A 20619-nucleotide genomic window follows, 5' to 3' on the forward strand; every position below is an offset into this window, starting at 1 on the left:
TTTGATGAATTGATCATAGGGGAATTTTCTCACTAGAAAAGTTGCAACCCTCATCTACCTATCTCACTCACAGCAGTGCCTATGACTAAATTTGACTGAAAGAAGCGTGTTGTCCAAATTATTCACATGATACACTCTCATCTCTCTTTGCTTATTAACTGTGTAGACCTACTCAAACTGAAACATGACAAGGGAGCCATAAAGATTAAGGTTAGTTTCCCAATTTTGCATAATTGTATTACTGTTGTTACACTGTTCTCCCTTGCCTGTTGTTCTCCCCTTATTTTCACCATCACTGGCCTTAGAGCAGCTCCAATGTCATGGGGGTGTGTGCATTGCAGAGGACACTATTCCCTATTTAGTGCACTACTTTTGAACAGGACCCCTATAGTGCACCAGAGCATGGCTTTTGACCAGGGCACCATATAGTGTACTACAGGGAATAGGGTGCCATTTGGGACACAGACCCTCCACTCTGTTATTACTTCTGACATGCCATCTCTCATATGCTTCGGGACACTAATAACTACAGCATTGCAACAGAAATGGATTACACTCTGCATGTTTAAATGTATACATTTGATGGAATCGACATTATTAACCCATACTGATCATCATCACATTGTGCTTTAGTTGAATATATCTTGTCTTTATGTCTGCATATAAACCATGCTCCTATTTAGGATATACTACAAGCAATGTTAATAACATAGCATTTTGATGTCTTCCGTCTGAGCACATTTAGATAGTTAATTCTGTGCACAGAGAGGGTAGCTATAGGATGTCTCCTATATTCACTTTCCTAAGAATAGCAAATGTAACCACCCTAGATACAGAAGTAGGACATGTGGTGTGATTTAACAAAGGACACTGCTTACTTTCCTGCATCATCCTCTGCGAGACCTGCATTTCAAATTCTTATGCATTGACAAATAGGATATTCTATGCTGTTCCCTTGGAAACAGGCATGTGTCCTTGTATACTGTAGATGCTGGAACAAATTGTCCTTTGCATCCCCTAGACATGGTAGAAAACCTTCGTCATACTAATGCCTATTCATTCCTAGTACATGCATGTTAATAACGTGTTGGTTCATCTTTAACTTGATGGTTTATCTTAACGTGATCTGGACAGAGACAGTTATTAAATCTTATTAACAGTCATTTTAAATCTGCTCAGCTGACATAAGAGAACAGTGGCTAGCAGAGTAGCTGTGCTACACCTGTGCAGTGCTTCAGATTGTGACTATGACTAAGCAGCTTTGTAAAATGAATGAGATCCGATACCACTACAGCTACTGCACTGGTGGAGCTCACAAATAAAACACCGTAATGCTTTTTTTATATTAATATATGTATTTATTGTTATTCATTTTGATATCATTTTTTATTTTAGGCTTTGTAAATATAGGCCCCCTGTGCATGGCCCTACCATCACAGCACATACATTGGCACAACAAGATGGGTGAGAAATAGAAATGATCTAATCACACACTTTATCACACAATTCAAAGACAAGTAAGTAACTGTAACATATTCAAACTTAATTTACCAAACTTAGCATTGTAATAGGGTGTGCCATAAGCAAAACATTATCATGATACATTCCAATATTAAATGGTCAAAGTATAAATAAAATACATTTTTTGGGAAATAAAAATCATAACATGTACAGCAGTTGAATAGCTCAGATGTGTGTGGTGAGTTTTGCCATGAGGGTGCTACCGCCTCCAAAGCACAATGCTCTCCCTAGCAAATAAATAAAATAACCTCTGTTTTTAAATAAAAAAAAACTGCTGACAATATAAAAATACATGGCATTGTAGTTCATTACATAAACCAACAATTTATATATAAAATATTATATTGACGTGTATAAAAATATGCTTAACAACTTCTTGAAAAGGGTAACAGCCATAAGCTTTTTTTTGTCTGCCACTTCAGAACACACACTGTCAACCACAAAAATCCAACATATGTACAAACAATCAACTATTAGAGCAGTCAGAACGTGATTTCAACAACAATGGACTGTTTCACATGGCCTAACTATTTTTCTGACACGATTATAGGATAAGTGTAAAATTCAAGCAGTGCTGCATGGAAATTCATACTCCAAAATAAATTAAATAGAAAAGGAATTTTCATCAATTGAATTAAGTATCATAATGTCAGTGTATCTTTGGAGAAAGGGAGAGAGGATGGTGACGGAGACACATTTTCAAACATTGTGTCACACCAACACCAGCGTAACAGTATTTCAGCCCACTTAGATAAAGGCCCAGTGCAGTCAAAAATGTGATTTTACTGTGTTTAAAAATAAATATTTCCACACTATGAGTTTGGAATTATACTGTAAAATTATGAAAATTATGATAATGCCCTTTTAGTGTAAGAGCTGGTTGACCAGACCGTCTGAAATTCCAGACTGTTTTGGTGGGATGGAGTTTTGGCCTGCCTGGTGGTAAATTACTTAATAGGCCAATAAGAGTTCCAAATAACTCGTTTTCAGTTTTTCCCTCTACACTCAGACCACTCCCAGACAGTCCTAGCTACATTTTAGCTTGAGAAATTGCTCTTGCTAAGATGCTATTGTACTTTTTGACCATTTTAATTGAAAACAATCACAGTAATTGTTACCCAGAAATGATTTGATATTGAGATAAAAACGGCTGCATTGGGCCTTTAATAACAAACACAGGCAGTGTGAGCTATCCTATAAAACAGAAAATCTACAACGAACATACAAACAGACGAAGCCAGGACAAGAGCCAGGGAATTCAATATTGAGAAATACAGCTTTGATTTCAGTTAGTTGAGGCAGTGAGTAACAAAGCAGTAATGTGAGATAGATAAGCTACTGCACGTTGTCACACTGAATGATTCAGAGGACTGGTACTGCTGCTGCAAACTGTTGAACATTCAGCTGGATGTTGCCACTGTAGTACTGTACTGTAGGTTTGTGTCTTTGTTAGGCTGTTTCTTGACTAGAGGACAGTAAACTAATTTGGGGTAATTTCCATAGGAAGTGGTTTAATCCCTGGTGTCTCCTGTCCAGGCAGTGTCTAGCACAAGCTAAAGCCACCCCCTCTCCTCCTCCTCCTCCTCCACCACCTCCTCCTCCCCTTACTCCCCCTCCTCCTCCACCTCCTCCTCCCCTTACTCCCCCTCCTCCTCCACCTCCTCCTCCCCTTACTCCCCCCCCCTCCTCCTCCCTTACTCGTCCTCCTCCTCCTCCTCCTCTGCCTCCACCACCTCCTCCTCCCCTTACTCCCCCTCCTCTAGGTTCAAAGTTTTGGGACAAGGACCTCTCACTCTCCATCGCATGGTAAAGTGCCGTCTTCGCTGGCACGTGAGGGCAAGGCGGTACCCAGCTCATCCACACACCAACAGTGGCCACGCTGCATACCCTTGGAGGAGCGACACTGTGTTGTGTGACAGGATAGAGAATGATAATATGTCATCATACCACATAACTATTGTCTGCATGCCCACAGCCCAGAGGGCCTGGAAGCAAAGTGTCCTTTATCCAGAGCCATTTTTGGGCTGAATTGAATAGAGAGATAGCATGCAATTGAAAAGAGGAATAAAAAAATATTGATTTAATTGGGCAAGTCAGTTAAGAACAAATTCTTATTTACAATGACAGCCTACCCCGGCCAAACCCTAACGACGCTGGGCCAATTGTGCGCCGTTCTATGGGACTCCCAATCACGGTCAGTTGTGATACAGCCTGGAATTGAACCAGGGACTGAAGTGACGCCTCTAGCACTGAGATGCAGTGCCTTAGCCCGCTGCGCCACTCGGGAGCCCAAATAGCATGCCACTCTCTTGATCTCATAAACACATATACTATTCATACACAGGCAAATATTCACATCAACAGCGGCGCTGCGCTATAACTACCTGCTTTTTCCTGTAGAAGCCCCGAGTGTCACAGTTGGGGATATAGATGTCACGATCAGACTGAAAGATAGTGAGCTCAATACCCCGCAGAACACTATTGAGCAGCTTACGGCAGGGTGCCTAAAAAGAGGATATATTGATGAATACAGAAACTATACAGTTATAAATACAGCAACTATACATCGATAAATACAGTAACTACTGTATACAAGGAGAGAGCCTACATATTAAATGACAGGAAGAGAAGCTCATGGTTGATGTTAGAAGACCATTTCTAGCCTGTTAGAGTAGCTACAACACGTGTGGATATCATTGAAGATTGAGGTCACTGATGCAGCATGAAGCCAGAAGCAAAACATATTATATGTCACATAATATCATGTCATTATATAATGATATTGTTAAACAAGGACTGCCTTTTTCCAGGTCACTTAGACAGTGGTTTGAAGCAACTGTGTGACTATGTATGCAGTATCTGTCAAATTGTAGAAATAAATTATTTGTTGGGTTTGTGTTTCATTGCGGATCCACCTCCTCTCCTCTCCTCGTAAAGTGAAAAATCCAAGGCCGCCACAGTCGAGTCTAAACTTTACTGATTCACATCATGGTCTATTAGTTCTGCCGCATAGCAGCATACACATCATGCACCATAATGTATGGCTTTAGAGCACTATATGTGGTACTGCTGTCGCTGTATCACCCAGACAGCACAGCAGCTTCAGTAATAACTCTCTCTACCCGACTCCTTCCATCATACAGTATCTATCTGTATGAATATGAATGCATTATGTAAGCAGCTCTACATATTTCTCAGATTTAAACAGGTGTGGGTAAATGTAAGTAGAAGTCATTATTAGCTTACTGCATCAAGTGGCTTAAGCAGGTACCGTACTTGGATAACACTTACCTTTTCTATTTCACCACTTTGTGAAGGATGTGGACCTATAGGAGAGAGCAGCACATTACCAAGAATACATCCAACCAGGGTATTACTAAGAACCTTAAACCATCTCTGATATCAAAATATAAGTTAGAAATGTTTTGTTTCAAGCTGTTGCAAGACATGAAGCATCAATCATATACAAGTGCAAGGCAGGAAATGTAAAACGTGTATTGTATTTGAGGTTTAAAAAGGCGTCTGAAGATTGTAATTTCCCTTACAAAAAAAATTATCAACCACTACAAAACAATGTCCATGAATTATAATCCACATATACAATCACATTTCCTGTTGCTGCAGGATTATTTTCCTGCTGTAGCAAACTGGCTCAAATGAAGACCCTACATCTTTACTGGACACAGTGATTCGGCTCTGAATTGATATTTCCTGTAGCATGTCCTTCCTAAGGAATCGCAGTGGCTTAGTCTGAACAGTAGATGGAGACCCCTTGCAATGAAAAGCATCATTATCTGACTGTAGGTGACAGTATAACACTCATTCTGTGCTGTCAATAAAATGCCTAGATCACACCCTCTCTTTGAAATGCATGCATGTACAGCACCATCACCATACACATCACATCCATATACATACACATACTTGCACACACATACTTACACAAGCTCCAACATACTAATACACCTAAAGCGTGCCTCAAGTGTCTGTGCATCATAGTGTTGACTACATCTTTTTATTACATGACTGATGATAGGCTGTTCAATCCAACATTTGAGACTTCTAGTCCAACAGTCTCTCAAATTAGATTTTTGTCACAAGACACCATGCAGAGGCACTGCAGCATAGAAATCAAGACCATGCAGCCTTTTCAAATTCATATTTGGTGCCTGTCATGTATCTAACGCTAAATGTCATACTCTTATAATAAAACAGTACTAGCATTTATTTTTGGTGCACACCAACATAGCATACAATTCTCACACAGATGATAAGAGAGTGTGTTTCTTACTTATCAGCCTTACCTGATAAGCTAAGTTGTAGTATAATTGCCCTAACACACACAACACAGAGCTGAATTGAATAATATTAGATGTGCCAGTGGTGTGTGTCTCAGTCTTACCTGTGGGGTGGGGCCTCTCCGTGGGACTGGTCCTGCTGTGCTTGGTGCAGAAGCCCCTGCCCTGCAGCAGTGCCTGGAGAGGGCTGTGTTCCTGAGGAGGGGGCACGCAGCGCAGCCCCTTGGCACAGCTCATGGTGTACACACCACAGGGCTCTCCCTGGGCCAACATGGATGTGCTGCCTGCTTGTCCAATATGGTCCCGGGGAGCCCGACCTGCCCCCAAAGATTCTCTACAGGAGGGACAACCCTTGTAGGGGCCCAAGCGGTTAGCCAGAATCCAAGATCCGCAGTGAGCGATCAGCAACAAGACAATAGTCGTTAAGTTAGAAAGGAGAGGCATTTTCTGTCCAGGTCTCAGGTTAAGCTCCACACACACTCTCTCTCTCTCTCTCTTTCTCTCACTGTCAGTCAAATGTGGCTGATGCTATTTCTGGATGTATATTTATCTCTTTCTCCTCTTTCTCTCTGTCCTCTCTCCGTCTCTTCAGCTTTGCTTGGTGCTTAGCCGGTTCAATCGTTAGGCAGCCAGGAGTCCCCTGCAGTGCCAGAGGAGACAAATTGAGATCGAGAGAGACACAGCAAAGCAGCAGCTTTTAAAGATCTGAAAGGCGGTGATAGAGAGGGAGAGAGAGAGCACAGTTATGACACCTTCAGGGGCTGGGACTCAGAGAGAGAGAGAGAGAGAGAGGGAGGGAGAGAGGGAGGAAGGCAGAGAGGGAGTAGAGAGAGGTGGGGGGTGGATTATTTTCCTTTTGGAAATTACCAAATCTCCCCAGCCCCTTCTTTTTCTACTGTATATCAACACACCCCCATAGACTGACCCCTTTCCATAGTAATGTTAAACATTTTACATGTACAAACAGTATACATTACAAAATATACACTTTCTCCCCATTATGTATTGATGTCAGTCAGACCATTCTGATCATATTTGCCATGGTAACAATTACGGCAAGGTATAGCATTGCATTCAGCTATACTGACTGCAATGTCTAGCTTTATGGGAGTTGTTCTAATACTCTTGTTAACCCCAACCACAGAAGAATACAGAATACTGCTTGGTTCTCGCAAAAGAGGTACTACATGAAAAAGGAACTGATAAATCAATTAAAACTACAACCACTGGTCCAATTGCAGATAATTAAATAGATATTGAACTGTCCATGTACAGAAGAAAGGTGAAAGTTAAAATAACCAAACAAATACCTTATTTTACCACCTAAGTACAATGTAATAATGATCTACACAGATGTGTGCCAAATGTTAGTTAAGAAAGGTTTCCAGAAGTAGAAGTGTTTTCATGTAAACTGATTGCCATGAAAAACACAATGTTTCAGAAGCTGGCGTATCATGTACCACTTTGTGTAATACATGTGCATAACTATAACCCATTGGAGTTTGCTGGATCTTTTCCAGATCAAACAATGTTGGATGAATTGGTATCGTTCCACTAGGGGGATTATCCCGCCTCCTGCCAAACTATAGTGAACGTGAATTGAGACCAGGGATGACAGATCTTGATAATGGCAGGACTGGGTATTTAACACATTATAACTGTTTCATAGAATGTAGTTTAGTGAAGTTTCATAAAAAGTCTTGATTTCTCAGCAGTCCTTTTACAAACTCGAGACTATGTGTGGACTAAGTCATATAAAGAAGTTATTCAGTCTTGAGGGGACAGTAGATGGTAGATTCTGATTTTCTTGCCCATGCTGCCGTTGTTTGTATTGGAAGAGGCATCCACTGGATAATTAAGGAGGACTTGCTTTAACTGGAATGTACATACTGACTGTAAGAGGGAAAGGCTGTGCCAGGCATGCAGCTACTAATAATGCAATCCATCTATGCACTCAACCGTTCAAGATTTGCTTCACGGGCGCCATCTTCAAGAGATCACTCACTCTCACCCATCCTGAGCCTCAAACCTCTTCATACCACTTACAGTTCCATTGCATGTAGTAAAAAAGATGATCTATGTGTTTTTAGAGTTGTGATTATAGTAGGCATAAAATAACAAGAGATATGGGGCTATAATGTAGATTACAGTTAATTTGATAAGCCAGCCTTAGCTGGAGGATCATAGAGCAGAGATTTAGATTGACGCATTAGAATTAGAATGACTCTAATGAATCAATAGAATTACAATGGCTTATTCTATTTCTAAGTGTTAGAGCCCCATAGGTTAGAAATCCACTCTTATCTAGGCCATCTATCTCATAGTGTTGGGTGCTATAGTTTGTCTGAGGTCACTACCATGAAGGAGGTTCCTGTAAGGACAATAAACTGTTGTCATGAGGCAACATCAACACAACGATATCAAAACACAAATTAGCATTTCAGAGAGCATTAAACAGGAATTAAAAAGATGTTGATTTAACAACATTGAAATTGTAATGGCAAAGCACCACTAAAATAAGGGCACATATATACATGATTGGCTCTTGACCAACCTGCTGGATCACCTGCTGTATCTTTGGGCAACATTCTGTCTAGAACACAGCAGCAGGTCAATACTTCCCAAAGCTCCGGAACCCATAGACATTCTGAAACACACAAACTAGACTACATCGCAATAGTTCAGGAACCCCACTTGGTGAAAACCTTCTTGGTCGTCAGCCGCCTGGTGTTATTATTACGAATGATTAATCTTGGCACTAAGAACAGAAATCACCTGCCGTCTTGTGTTCCCATCAATGCTAGCTACAGCAGTTACAGCCCTAGCTAGTCTGTTTCCACACGTTCTGTCAGGAGAACGTTCCAAGAGACACGCCAGACCAATGGGGGCTCTTTTTTTCCACACTCCCTGGATTACTCATTTTTCCTCACACCTTCTACCCCCACCCCTCTCAGGTCTCTATTGAGTCAGATGTAGGCTACTCCTATTATTTCCTCCTCTCCTCTTCTCACAAAATATAGACTACTATGACTGCATGCCCTCCACACCTTTCAACCACCTCAACCACCTAACGCTACAGTATCTGGGAAACTCCATTTGTGTCCAAGGCCTATGGTAGCAAACAGTTTTCCCATAGGGTAAAGCAAGGGCACAAAGCCGTAACTAACTCAGATAGTGACATACTGTGTCCAGGACAATTCATATTGTGGGAACAACTATTTACAATATCTCATTGGTTCCTTTTATCAGGGAGCACCACTGCCTCTGGAAACACGTCTCTGTACACAGACAGACCTATTCGATATCACAAAATATGATTTTATGATTCTGATATGGAATTGGCTTCACAGCTTGTCAGTCTTTCTCATGGCTAGCTTTGATTGGCTCACTGAAGTTACCGGTGTCTGATGTCAGTAGGAAGCGCCATACATTTACAACGTTTTTCTACTGTAACATTTTGGAGTCTTACCAAATGAACATAAGTGCCTTTGAATTAATTATTTAAACACATACTGGACAAATGGTAAGCAATTCACAAGAATAGTGGTATGCTGTGTAGTCACCGCTCTAGCAAGTGAATTCACAAGCTAGTAACGTTAGTAGCTAGGGAACCTATTTGTCCGATGTGAGCTAGCTAGCATGCTACGTAGGTAACGTTAGCTACTGAAGCGTTGCTCAGATTGTTTTGCTAATACCGTTAGGTGCCACTAGCTAAATAGCTTAGGTTAAATTGATATACACCTTTATGGGGTTAGTGTTCCCACACAGCCATATCTCTATGTTGCACTTGTTTACGGAAAACATGAGGCGAACACCTCTGCTAATTAGCCATCTAGCAGGCTCCAAACACCCGTGTGCAAGTTTGACTTGGGAAGTTTCGTTTCGTTTCGTTGGATGGAGGCACCCATTTATTTAAAGGATTCTTTCTCGCTGATTAAAGATAAGGGCCATATGTTTCGAAAGCCATATCGCAAGGGATGATTATTGACGTTCCTAAAAGTTAAACAAAGCGTCGGGATTGTAGTTCACATGAGCTTGTCGTGGGCGACGCTAATGCCTGAAAACTAGGGAGAAGGCATAATGCTTGCTAGAGTTTTCAATAGCTAAGGGTTTCCCAGACTCGGTGCGAATTATACCACGATATTCTCTATAGAGTGCACGCGTTTAGCATGAACACAAATCATTATATTTTCATCTGATTGTCAAACAAACCATTTAAAGAAGTGCATGTTAGTCCACTACAAAATAATTACAGCGTCCAAACTGCATGTAGCCTATACTCGCGCCATTTGATGAATGGAAATAGACATCTGTTACAAAACACAAAGTGTGCCTAATGTCATTCAGTGATTGCCATTGATTAGGCCTACATTAATTGATGCGTATTGTATGGCAAATGTACATTTTTTGTAGCCTGAAATGTCGGGACACCTGAAATGGGGCTGAAACTGTACCAGGAAGACAGGATGGACACCCTAACACATATGGTCAATTTACTAGGCTAGTAGTCTACAATGTGTATTACCATGAACTTCTAATAGGCCTACCGTTAGCCAGTGATGTAGTGGTACAAAAAAGTGGTGGGTAAACTCTGATTGCTGGTCACAGTAAATAAAAAAAATCAAAAAAAGTTACACTCCCTATTGTTCAATGCATTTATCAGACAAAGGTGTGTCAACAGCATTCACTTGAGTTTACCCTCCACTAGGCTTAAAAAAAAAAAAATATATATATATATATATATATATATATATATTTCACCTTTATTTAACCAGGGAGGCCAGTTGAGAACAAGTTCTCATTTACAACTGCGACCTGGCCAAGATAAAGCAAAGCAGTGCAACAAAAACAACACAGAGTTACACATGGGATAAACAAATGTACAGTCAATAACACAATAGAAAAATCTGTATACATTGTGTGCAAATGAAGTAAGGAGGTAAGGCAATAAATAGGCCAATAGTGGCGAAGTAATTACAATTTAGCAATTTACACTGGAGTGATATGTGCAGATGAGGATGTGCAAGTAGAAATACTGGTGCAAAGGAGCAGAAAAACAAATATGGGGATGAGGTAGGTAGTTGGTTAGATGGGCTGTGTACAGCTGCAGCGATCGGTAAGCTGCTCTGACAGCTGACGCTTAAAGTTAGTGAGGGAGATATAAGTCTCAAACTTCAGTGATTTTTGCAATTCATTCCAGTCATTGGCAGCAGAGAACTGGAAGGGAAGGAGGCCAAAGCAGGTGTTGGCTTTGGGGATGACCAGTGAAATATACCTGCTGGAGCGTGTGCTACGGGTGGGTGTTGCTATGGTGACCAGTGAGCTGAGATAAGGTGGAGCTATACCTAGCAAAGACTTATAGACGACCTGGAGCCAGTGGTTTTGGCGACGAATATGTAGCGAGGACCAGCCAACGAGAGCATACAGGTCACAGTGGTGGGTAGTATATGGGGCTTTGGTGACAAAACGGATGGCAGTGTGATAGACTGCATCCAATTTGCTGAGTAGAGTGTTGGAGGCTAATTTGTAAATGACTTCGCCGAGGATCGGTAGGATAGTCAGTTTTACAAAGGTAAGTTTGGCAGCATGAGTGAAGGAGGCATTGTTGCGAAATAGGATGCCGATTATGGATTTAACTTTGGATTGGAGATGCTTAATATGAGTCTGGAAGGAGAGTTTACAGTCTAGCCAGACACCTAGATATTTATAGTTGCCAACATATTCCAAGTCAGAACCGTCCAGAGTAGTGATGCTCGTCGGGCGGGTGCGAGCAGTGATCGGTTGAAGAGCATGCATTTCGTTTTATTAGCATTTAAGAGCAGTTGGAGGCCACGGAAGGAGTGTTGTATGGTGTCGTCTGCGTAGAGGTGGATCAAAGAATCACCTGCAGCAAGAGCGACATCATTGATATATACAGATACAGATATATACATTGATAAATACAGCTTACAGCTACCCTCTCAGCCATGGCAATTTACACACAGAACAAGGACCCTACATTCAATATAAAACATGTTGAATCAGAACATGTTTTACAATCTAGTTCATGAGTTGCCCATACATAATTCATGTTAATGCTTTGTCTTCACAGATCGTGTGACACAAAACACTACCTTTCTTTTATTACATTAATAACATTTATGACAATGTTATTTGTCATTACTTAGCATTTAACAATTTAATTAGATCATTGAACTTAAACCCTGTACAAATCATGGATCTTGTGGATCTCAGAAAATGCTCTGTAAGTGTAACTATACCTACGTAACATTTCATTTTGTTTTGCTGTGAAAACAGTTCTCATGGGAACACAAATCCAAAATAATGTAAGCCTATGTCATTTCAAAATCGAAAGCTTCTAACCAAACGTTAAAACCTCTTCTAACCGATAGGGTCACTATATAGGCCTACTGTCGTTAACGTATAGTCTTCCTGTTGTATGGATTGGATGCAAATTGGCATCTAGTGGTATTTTTCAACCATCAGCTGATCCAGGAAAGAAAACGAATATATTAAAGAAAATAATAAAGCTAAATAAATGATCTACTTCTTCTGGCAAGCAATGAGCGCTCTAAACAGCTGACTGACAAAAGCAAACAATGATAAATCAACAGATAAATCTAATGCATTGGAATAAAGGCTTTTTTTTTAATCAAGGATGCATGGCAAACAAATGGCAAAAATGAAGATGTACAAATGAAAATCTATACATAAAGCAGCTCAGCTGAGGCCAAAATTCAGCCCTACTAAGCGGACAGCGCCGTCACACAGAAATAAATGGTTTAAACTATGACAGAGAGGTGGGGGTGATCGCTTTTATTTTCATAATTACCACTGTACAACATATTTACCACTACATTTTAAACAAATAGGAGAATGGTTAAATTAGCATTATTTAGAGACACCCCAAAGTTTGCCTTTTGTTGCGTTTAGGGAAGCTAACGTCTCATTCAGGGGATATGAGCCCCTCCTGGGTCCCCTGTAATTTGCACCTTGCTCACCTAGGTTTCTACCAATTAGCTTCCAAGTAGAGAATTTGACTCACCCTTTCACCCCTCCCTCAAATACAGGGGTAACCAATCCGTCTTCTGGAAAGCATGAGTGCTGGTTTTTACACTAGTCCTACCCGAACTCACTGGATTTAGCCGATCCTGACCTCAAGTCAAGATGGATGACATCAACCTACACTACAGGTTCCTGAATTGGCGGAGGAGGATCAGAGACGTGCGTGCTGTACGCTTTCAGGAGCGCTACAAAAGAATGCTGAAGAATGGAGACACACTCAGGTGAGCCTGTTATGAGTGGCAAGAGGGTTCCCAGCGGCTCCACAAGTTTGAAATGTCATCACAACGAGATTTCAATCAATTCTGGTTGTAAACTGGTTGAAGATGACAACTCTACCCATGCCCATGTATTAGGCTACACATTTACAGCGCCTTCAGAAAGTATTCACACCACTTGACTTGTTCGACATTTTGTTGTGTTACAGCCTGAATTTAAAATTGATTCAATTGAGATTTTTTTTCACTGGCCTACACACCAATACTCCATAATGTCAAAGTGGAATAATGTATTAATTCAAAATGAAAGTCGTAAGTATTTCAACCGCTTTGTTATGGCAAGTCTAAATAAGTTCAAATTTGCTTAACAAGTCACATAAGTTGCATGGATTCATGCAACTTAGTAGTGTTTAACATGATTTTTTAATGGCTACCTCATCTCTGTACCCAACATATACACTCAGCAAAAAACGAACCGTCATCTCACTGTCAACTGCGTTTATTTTCAGCAAACTTAACATGTGTAAATATTTGTATGAACATAACAAGATTCAACAACTGAGACATAAACTGAACAAGTTCCACAGACATGTGACTAACAGAAATGGAATAATGTGTCCCTGAACAAAGGGGGGGTCAAAATCAAAAGTAACAGTCAGTATCTGGTGTGGCCACCAGCTGCATGAATCAAATCAAATCAAATGTATTTATATAGCCCTTCTTACATCAGCTGATATCTCAAAGTGCTGTACAGAAACCCAGCCTAAAACCCCAAACAGCAAGCAATGCAGGTGTAGAAGCACGGTGGCTAGGAAAAACTCCCTAGAAAGGCCAAAACCTAGGAAGAAACCTAAAGAGGAACCAGGCTATGAGGGGTGGCCAGTCCTCTTCTGGCTGTGCCGGGTGGAGATTCTAACAGCACATGGCCTAGATGTTCAAATGTTCATAAATGACCAGCATGGTCAAATAATAATAATCATAGTAGTTGTCGAGGGTGCAACAAGTCAGTAACACGAGTGTCAGTTTGCTTTTCATAGCTGATCTTTGAGAGTATCTCTACCGCTCCTGCTGTCTCTAGAGAGTTGAAAACAGCAGGTCTGGGACAGGTAGCACGTCCGGTGAATAAGTCAGTGCATCTCCTTCTCATGGACTGCACTAGATGTGCCAGTTCTTGCTGTGAGATGTTACCCCACTCTTCCACCAAGGCACCTGCAAGTTCCCTGACATTTCTGGGGGGAATGGCCCTAGCCCTCACCCTCCGATCCAACAGGTCCCAGCCATGCTCAATGGGATTGAGATCCGGGCTCTTCGCTGGCCATGGCAAAACACTGACATTCCTGTCTTGCAGGAAATCACACACAGAACAAGCAGTATGGCTGGTGGCATTGTCATGCTGGAGGGTCATGTCAGGATGAGCCTGCAGGAAGGGTACCACATGAGGGAGGAGGATGTCTTCCCTGTAACGCACAGATGTCTCAAGTTTTGAGGGAGCCTGCAGTTAGCATGCAGTTAGCATGCAAAATCCTGAGAAAAATCTAAGCAGGAAGTGAGAATTCTGGTGCTTGTAGTCCTTTCAAGTCATTGCCAATCGAACACATGGTGAGTTAGGGTTCATTTTGCACTTCCTAAGGCTTCCACTAGATGTCAACAGTCTTTAGAAAGTTGTTTGAAGCGTCTACGATGAACAGAGACCGAATGAGAAGCCTGGGTAGTTTGTCACCCAGAGAATGACATCACTTCTTGGCGCGTGTTCATGAGGATGGATCCTCCCGTTCCAAAACCTTTTTCAAGACACAGGAACCGTCCGGTTGAAATATTACTGAATCTTCACGTTCTGAAGGCCCTAAAGATTGATGTTTTACAACGTTTGACATGTTTGAACGAACATAAATACAACTTTTTTTAACTTTTCGTCGTGACATCGTCCGTGTGCTTTCTACATTTGAAGTAGCTTACTGAACACGCGAACAACAAGGACTTATTTGGACATAAATTATGGACTTTATCGAACAAAACAACATTTGTTGTGGACCTGGGATTCCTGGAAGTGCCTTCTGATGAAGATCATCAAAGGTAAGGGAATATATCTAATGCAAATTATGATTTTAGATGACTCCAAAATGGCGGCTATCTTTATAGCCTAGTGTATTTTTCTGAGCTCAGTACTCAGATTATTGCAAAGAGTGCTTTCCTCGTGAAGCTTTTTTGAAATCTTTCATAGCGTTTGCATAAAGGAGATGTTCATCTATAATTCTTTGAATGACAGTTTTAATTTTGTATCAATGTTTATGACAAGTATTTTTGTAAATTGTGGCGCTGATTCACCGGCAGTATTTGAGGGAAAATATTTTCTGAACGTCACGCGCCGATGTAAAATGCTGTTTTTAGATATAAATATGAACTTTATCGAACAAAAAAATGCATGTGTTGTATAACATAATATCCTAGGAGTGTCATCTGATGAAGATCATCAAAGGTTAGTGCTTCATTTAGCTGTGTTTTGGGTATTTGTGATGCATGCTAGTTGCTTAGAAAATGGCTGTGTGGTTATTGTGTCGATGTACTCTCCTAACATAATCTAATGTTTTGCTTTCGCTGTAAAGCCTTTTGGAAATCGGACAACGTGGTTCGAGTCAGGAGAAGTGTATCTATAAAATGGTGTAAAATAGTCCTATGTTTGAGAACTTTGAATTATGACATTTTGTGGTTTTAAATTTGGCGCTCTGATTTCTCACTGGCTGTTGAATAGGGTGGGACGATTTTGTCCCACATACCCGAGAGAGGTTAAGAACAAACAGATTTTTACCTTGTCAGCTTGGGGATTCGATCTTGCAACCTTTCGGTTACTAGTCCAACTACTAGGCTACCTGCTGCCCCGCATAGAGAGTGGCAGTGGTGGGTGGGGGGGCAAATAGTCTGGGGAGCCATTTGACTAGATGTTCAGGAGTCTTATGGCTTGGGGGTAGAAGCTGTTTAGAAGCCTCTTGGACCTAGACTTGGCGCTCCGGTACTGCTTACCATGTGGTAGCAGAGAGACCAGTCTATGACTACGGTGGCTGGAGTCTTTGTCAATTTTTTCGGGACTTCATCTGACACTGCCTGGTATAGAGGTCCTGGATGGCAGGAAGCTTGGCCCCGGTGATTTACTGGGCCGTTTGCACTCCCCGCTGTAGTGCCTTGCGGTCGGAGACCGAGCAGTTGCCATACCAGGCAGTGATGCAACCAGTCAGGATGCTCTCGATGGTGCAGCTGTAGAACCTTTTGAGGATCTGAGGACCCATGCCAAATCTTTTCAGTCTCCTGAGGGGGAATAGGCTTTGTCGTGCCCTCTTCACGACTGTCTTCAAAACTGCATTTGAATTAATGTGGTTGTTGACACTCTTATATAGGTGTCATAACCAGCCACATAAAAGAATGCAATGTATGTCACAACAGGTGTAAATATATGCAGGGTTCGCACAAGGTGCTTAAAGTACTTGAATTTGACACTCTGAAATTCAAGTACTGGAATACCTTGAAAATCAGATTTTTTGTCAAGTTGTTATTTAAAAAGTACAGATAAATGATAAAATATGTTAATATGAAAAATATTAGAAAAATGTATTGGTCTTGCAAATACATTTCCAGGCAGACTACCGCATTTTATTTCCTCACGTGTTATGCGCTCTGGTTGCCAGGCAATCCTGCTCATTCCACCCACACTGCCACTCAGCCAGGCAGGTACATAACTGACTGATTAGGCGCTGCCAAACATCACATCGATAGCTAAAATGCCGGGCAAATGTAGATTCAAGAGGGTAAATGCCGTTCATGTACATTTTTATTTGTGAAATAGCGTTTACTCACCTTTTTTTATTTAGTTAATTATCGTTTACCCGCATATTATTGCGTTCCCAGCGTTGATCAATGCTCAAAGGCTTCTTGATATGAGTTCTAATTGTGCTTACATTTGCGAACAAGTGGAATCATGAATGATTCATGTATGCTCGTTATGTCCTCCTGCTCCCCCACCTTTGCCTTGTTAGCGACACATTCACTCTCCACTCTGTCCAACGGGAAACTCCGCCCACGACATATGCCGAGACGTGAAACGAACTACCTCAGCCCAGACCTACAGTGGCAAGTGGCAGAGAGACGCTGCTCACAGTGGGATTTTTTTTAACAACCCTTGACTCCTGCCACCAAACCAAAAAAAACCTGACTCTCGAAGACTTATTGTACAACTGGTAAATAGTCTCTGATATTTCAGTCAGATGTCTAACTAGCTAGGTAGCTCAAGGGCTCTGGCTGATAGACAGGTAGCTAGTTATAACTATCAGCTTAGACGCAGTGGCGGTACTAGACCATTTCAACTGGGGGGGCCAAGCTGGGGCCAGTTGTACTGTTAGAGGGGCCAGTTACATAAGACGTTATTGTTGTCATATCGTTTTCTTCACTGCATTGCAGGCATTATCTATCCAAGATGGCATAGCAGTCAGACGTCCTTGTTTTGTCGTGTCTCGTGTATGTATATATATATATATTTACATCTTTTCTTCGCATATCTTTTTATATATTTTTTTCTAAAAACTCAACTTCTAAACACTCTCCTGCAACCCGCCTCACCAATTTAATTTTTTTTTTTTAAGTATTATTTACCTCAAATCTGAAATGTTAGCCAGTTCACTAGGGAACATTAGAATTCAGCTAACCACGGTTGGTGGTCATCAGCTATCCCTTAGCTCGAAAAGCGGGCCTTCACGACTGGTCTACCGACGTTATCTGCCCGAGGGAGTTATCCAACTGGCCCCTACGTCGCGACGTAACCTTCAATAAGCATTTTTCTACGGCTGGCCATGCTTTCCACCTGGCTACCCCTACCCTGGTCAACAGCACTGCACCCCCCACAGCAACTCGCCCAAGCCTTCACCATTTCTCCTTCTCCCAAATCCAGTCAGCTGATGTTCTGAAAGAGCTGCAAAATCTGGACCCCTACAAATCAGCCGGGCTAGACAATCTGGACCCTCTCTTTCTGAAATGATCTGCCGAAATTGTTGCAACCCCTATTACTAGCCTGTTCAACCTCTCTTTCGTGTCGTCTGAGATTCCCAAAGATTGGAAAGCAGCTGCGGTCATCCCCCTCTTCAAAGGGGGGGACACTCTTGACCCAAACTGCTACAGACCTATATCTATCCTACCTCTCTCTAAAGTCTTCGAAAGCCAAGTCAACAAACAGATTACAGATCATTTCGAATCCCACCACACCTTCTCCGCTATGCAATCTGGTTTCAGAGCTGGTCATGGGTGCACCTCAGCCACACTCAAGGTCCTAAACGATATCTTAACTAAACGATATCTTAACTGCCATCGATAAGAAACTGTGCAGCCGTATTTATTGACCTGGCCAAGGATTTTGACTCTGTCAATCACCACATCCTCATCGGCAGACTCAACAGCCTTGGTTTCTCAAATGATTGCCTCGCCTGGTTCACCAACTACTTCTCTGATAGAGTTCAGTGTGTCAAATCGGAGGGCCCGTTGTCCGGGCCTCTGGCAGTCTCTATGGGGTGCCACAGGGTTCAATTCTTGGGCTGACTCTTTTCTCTGTACACATCAATGATGTCGCTCTTGCTGCTGGTGAGTCTCTGATCCACCTCTACGCAGACGACACCATTTTGTATACTTCTGGCCCTCATTTGGACACTGTGTTAACTACCCTCCAGACGAGCTTCAATGCCATACAACTCTCCTTCCGTGGCCTCCAACTGCCCTTAAATACAAGTAAAAGTAAATGCATGCTCTTCAACCGATCTCTACCTGCACCTGCCCGCCCGTCCAGCATCACTACTCTGGACGGTTCTGACTTAGAATATGTGGACAACTACAAATACCTAGGTGTCTGGTTAGACTGTAAACTCTCCTTCCAGACTCACATCAAACATCTCCAATCGAAAGTTAAATCTAGAATTGGCTTCCTATTTCGCAACAAAGCATCTTTCACTCATGCTGCCAAACATATCCTCGTAAAACTGACCATCCTACCGATCCTCGACTTCGGCGATGTCATTTACAAAATAGCGTCCAATACCCTACTCAATAAATTGGATGCAGTCTATCACAGTGCCATCTGTTTTGTCACCAAAGCCCCATATACTACCCACCACTGCGACTTGTACGCTCTCGTTGGCTGGCCCTCGCTTCATACTCGCCGCCAAACCCACTGGCTCCAGGTCATCTACAAGACCCTGCTAGGTAAAGTTCCCCCTTATCTCAGCTCGCTGGTCACCATAGCAGCACCCACCTGTAGCACGCGCTCCAGCAGGTATATCTCTCTGGTCACCCCCAAAGCCACTTCCTCCTTCGGCCGCCTCTCCTTCCAGTTCTCTGCTGCCAATGACTGGAACGAACTACAAAAATCTCTAAAACTGGAAACCCTTGTCTCCCTCACTAGCTTTAAGCACCAGCTGTCAGAGCAGCTCACAGATTACTGCACCTGTACATAGCCCATCTATAATTTAGCCCAAACAACTACCTCTTCCCCTACTGTATTTATTGATTTATTTTGCTCCTTTGCACCCCATTTTTTCTATTTCTACTTTGCACTTTCTTCCACTGCAAATCTACCATTAGTGTTTTACTTGCTATATTGTATTTACCTCGCCACCATGGCCTTTTTTGCCTTTACCTCCCTTATCTCACCTCATTTGCTCACTTTGTATATAGACTTATCTTTCTACTATATTATTGACTGTATGTTTGTTTTACTCCATGTGTAACTCTGTGTTTTTGTATGTGTCAAACTGCTTTGCTTTATCTAGGCCAGGTCGCAGTTGTAAATGAGAACTTCTTCTCAACTTGCCTACCTGGTTAAATTAAGGTGAAATAAAATAAATAAATAATTAAAATTAGCAGGCAAAATACCATGTTCATAATCATCATCGTTGCCACTGTAATAACGGATGTAAAAAAAGAACGATAGCAAAAATGTGTTATGTAAAAATTATTTCATACTCCACTCCCCCCCCCCAGAACCGCCCCTGGTTAGACTGATTAAGTTAGAAGCTAACGTTGAACGGAGCCTGATCTCAACAGGAGCAGTCAACAGAAATTAAGCTAGCTATAATCAAAACATGGACATGAGTTCTCATAACAAAATACTTTTTCTTTACAGTGAGTAGTGAGACAGAGTGGTGAGTGAAGGCCAAATCAAATGAACCGCGAATGAGCATTGCTTTGGGTAGACAGAGAAATTGACTTGCTTTCTAGTTTGTAGAACATGACGCTTTTGATGACGTTGATGCTCGCGGCACGTCTGTTTTCTGTCATTTACTACCGTGCATTATAATACCAGCGTGTACACGCTTGTTTGCGTTCCGTTTGGCCTTCAGGCTTCAATAAAGGAGATACAGAGACTGGAAACATTGAAGCAAGCAGGGAGAGAGATTAGGAGTACAGTGGTTCCCGAACTTGGGGTCTGGGACCCATGTGGGGTCCCCTAAAATGTAAATGGGGTCCCCTGAGTGAGAGAATCTTTAATTTTA

At 41.8% G+C, this 20619-nt stretch overlaps 2 protein-coding genes across 5 annotated transcripts in view; one reads left to right on the forward strand and one right to left on the reverse strand.

Annotated features, from left to right (window-relative positions):
- Positions 1-3226: 3226 nt before the first annotated feature.
- The window catches only part of igfbp-6b2 (insulin-like growth factor binding protein 6 paralog B2), an 80036-nt gene continuing 62643 nt past the window's right edge, over positions 3227-20619 (reverse strand). The window contains exons 2-5 of one of the 2 annotated variants that reach the window (XM_014135596.2): positions 5924-6459; positions 4813-4847; positions 3906-4025; positions 3227-3424 (exon numbers count right to left, since the gene is read on the reverse strand). In XM_014135596.2, the coding sequence (XP_013991071.1) occupies positions 3311-3424; positions 3906-4025; positions 4813-4847; positions 5924-6263 (609 nt within the window). In that variant the 5' untranslated portion in view covers positions 6264-6459 and the 3' untranslated portion in view covers positions 3227-3310. 2 annotated transcript variants of the gene reach the window in all.
- Positions 9188-20619, forward strand: part of spryd3 (SPRY domain containing 3) — an 88461-nt gene continuing 77029 nt past the window's right edge. For all 3 annotated transcript variants that reach the window (XM_014135940.2, XM_014135942.2, XM_014135943.2), the window contains exons 1-2: positions 9188-9342; positions 12890-13105. In XM_014135940.2, coding sequence (XP_013991415.1) covers positions 12987-13105 — 119 coding nt within the window. In that variant the 5' untranslated portion in view covers positions 9188-9342; positions 12890-12986. The remainder of the gene's footprint in view (positions 9343-12889; positions 13106-20619) is intronic.

This window comes from Salmo salar, chromosome ssa13 (genome assembly GCF_905237065.1).
Source record: "Salmo salar chromosome ssa13, Ssal_v3.1, whole genome shotgun sequence".
NCBI classification, from domain to species: Eukaryota; Metazoa; Chordata; class Actinopteri; order Salmoniformes; family Salmonidae; genus Salmo; species Salmo salar.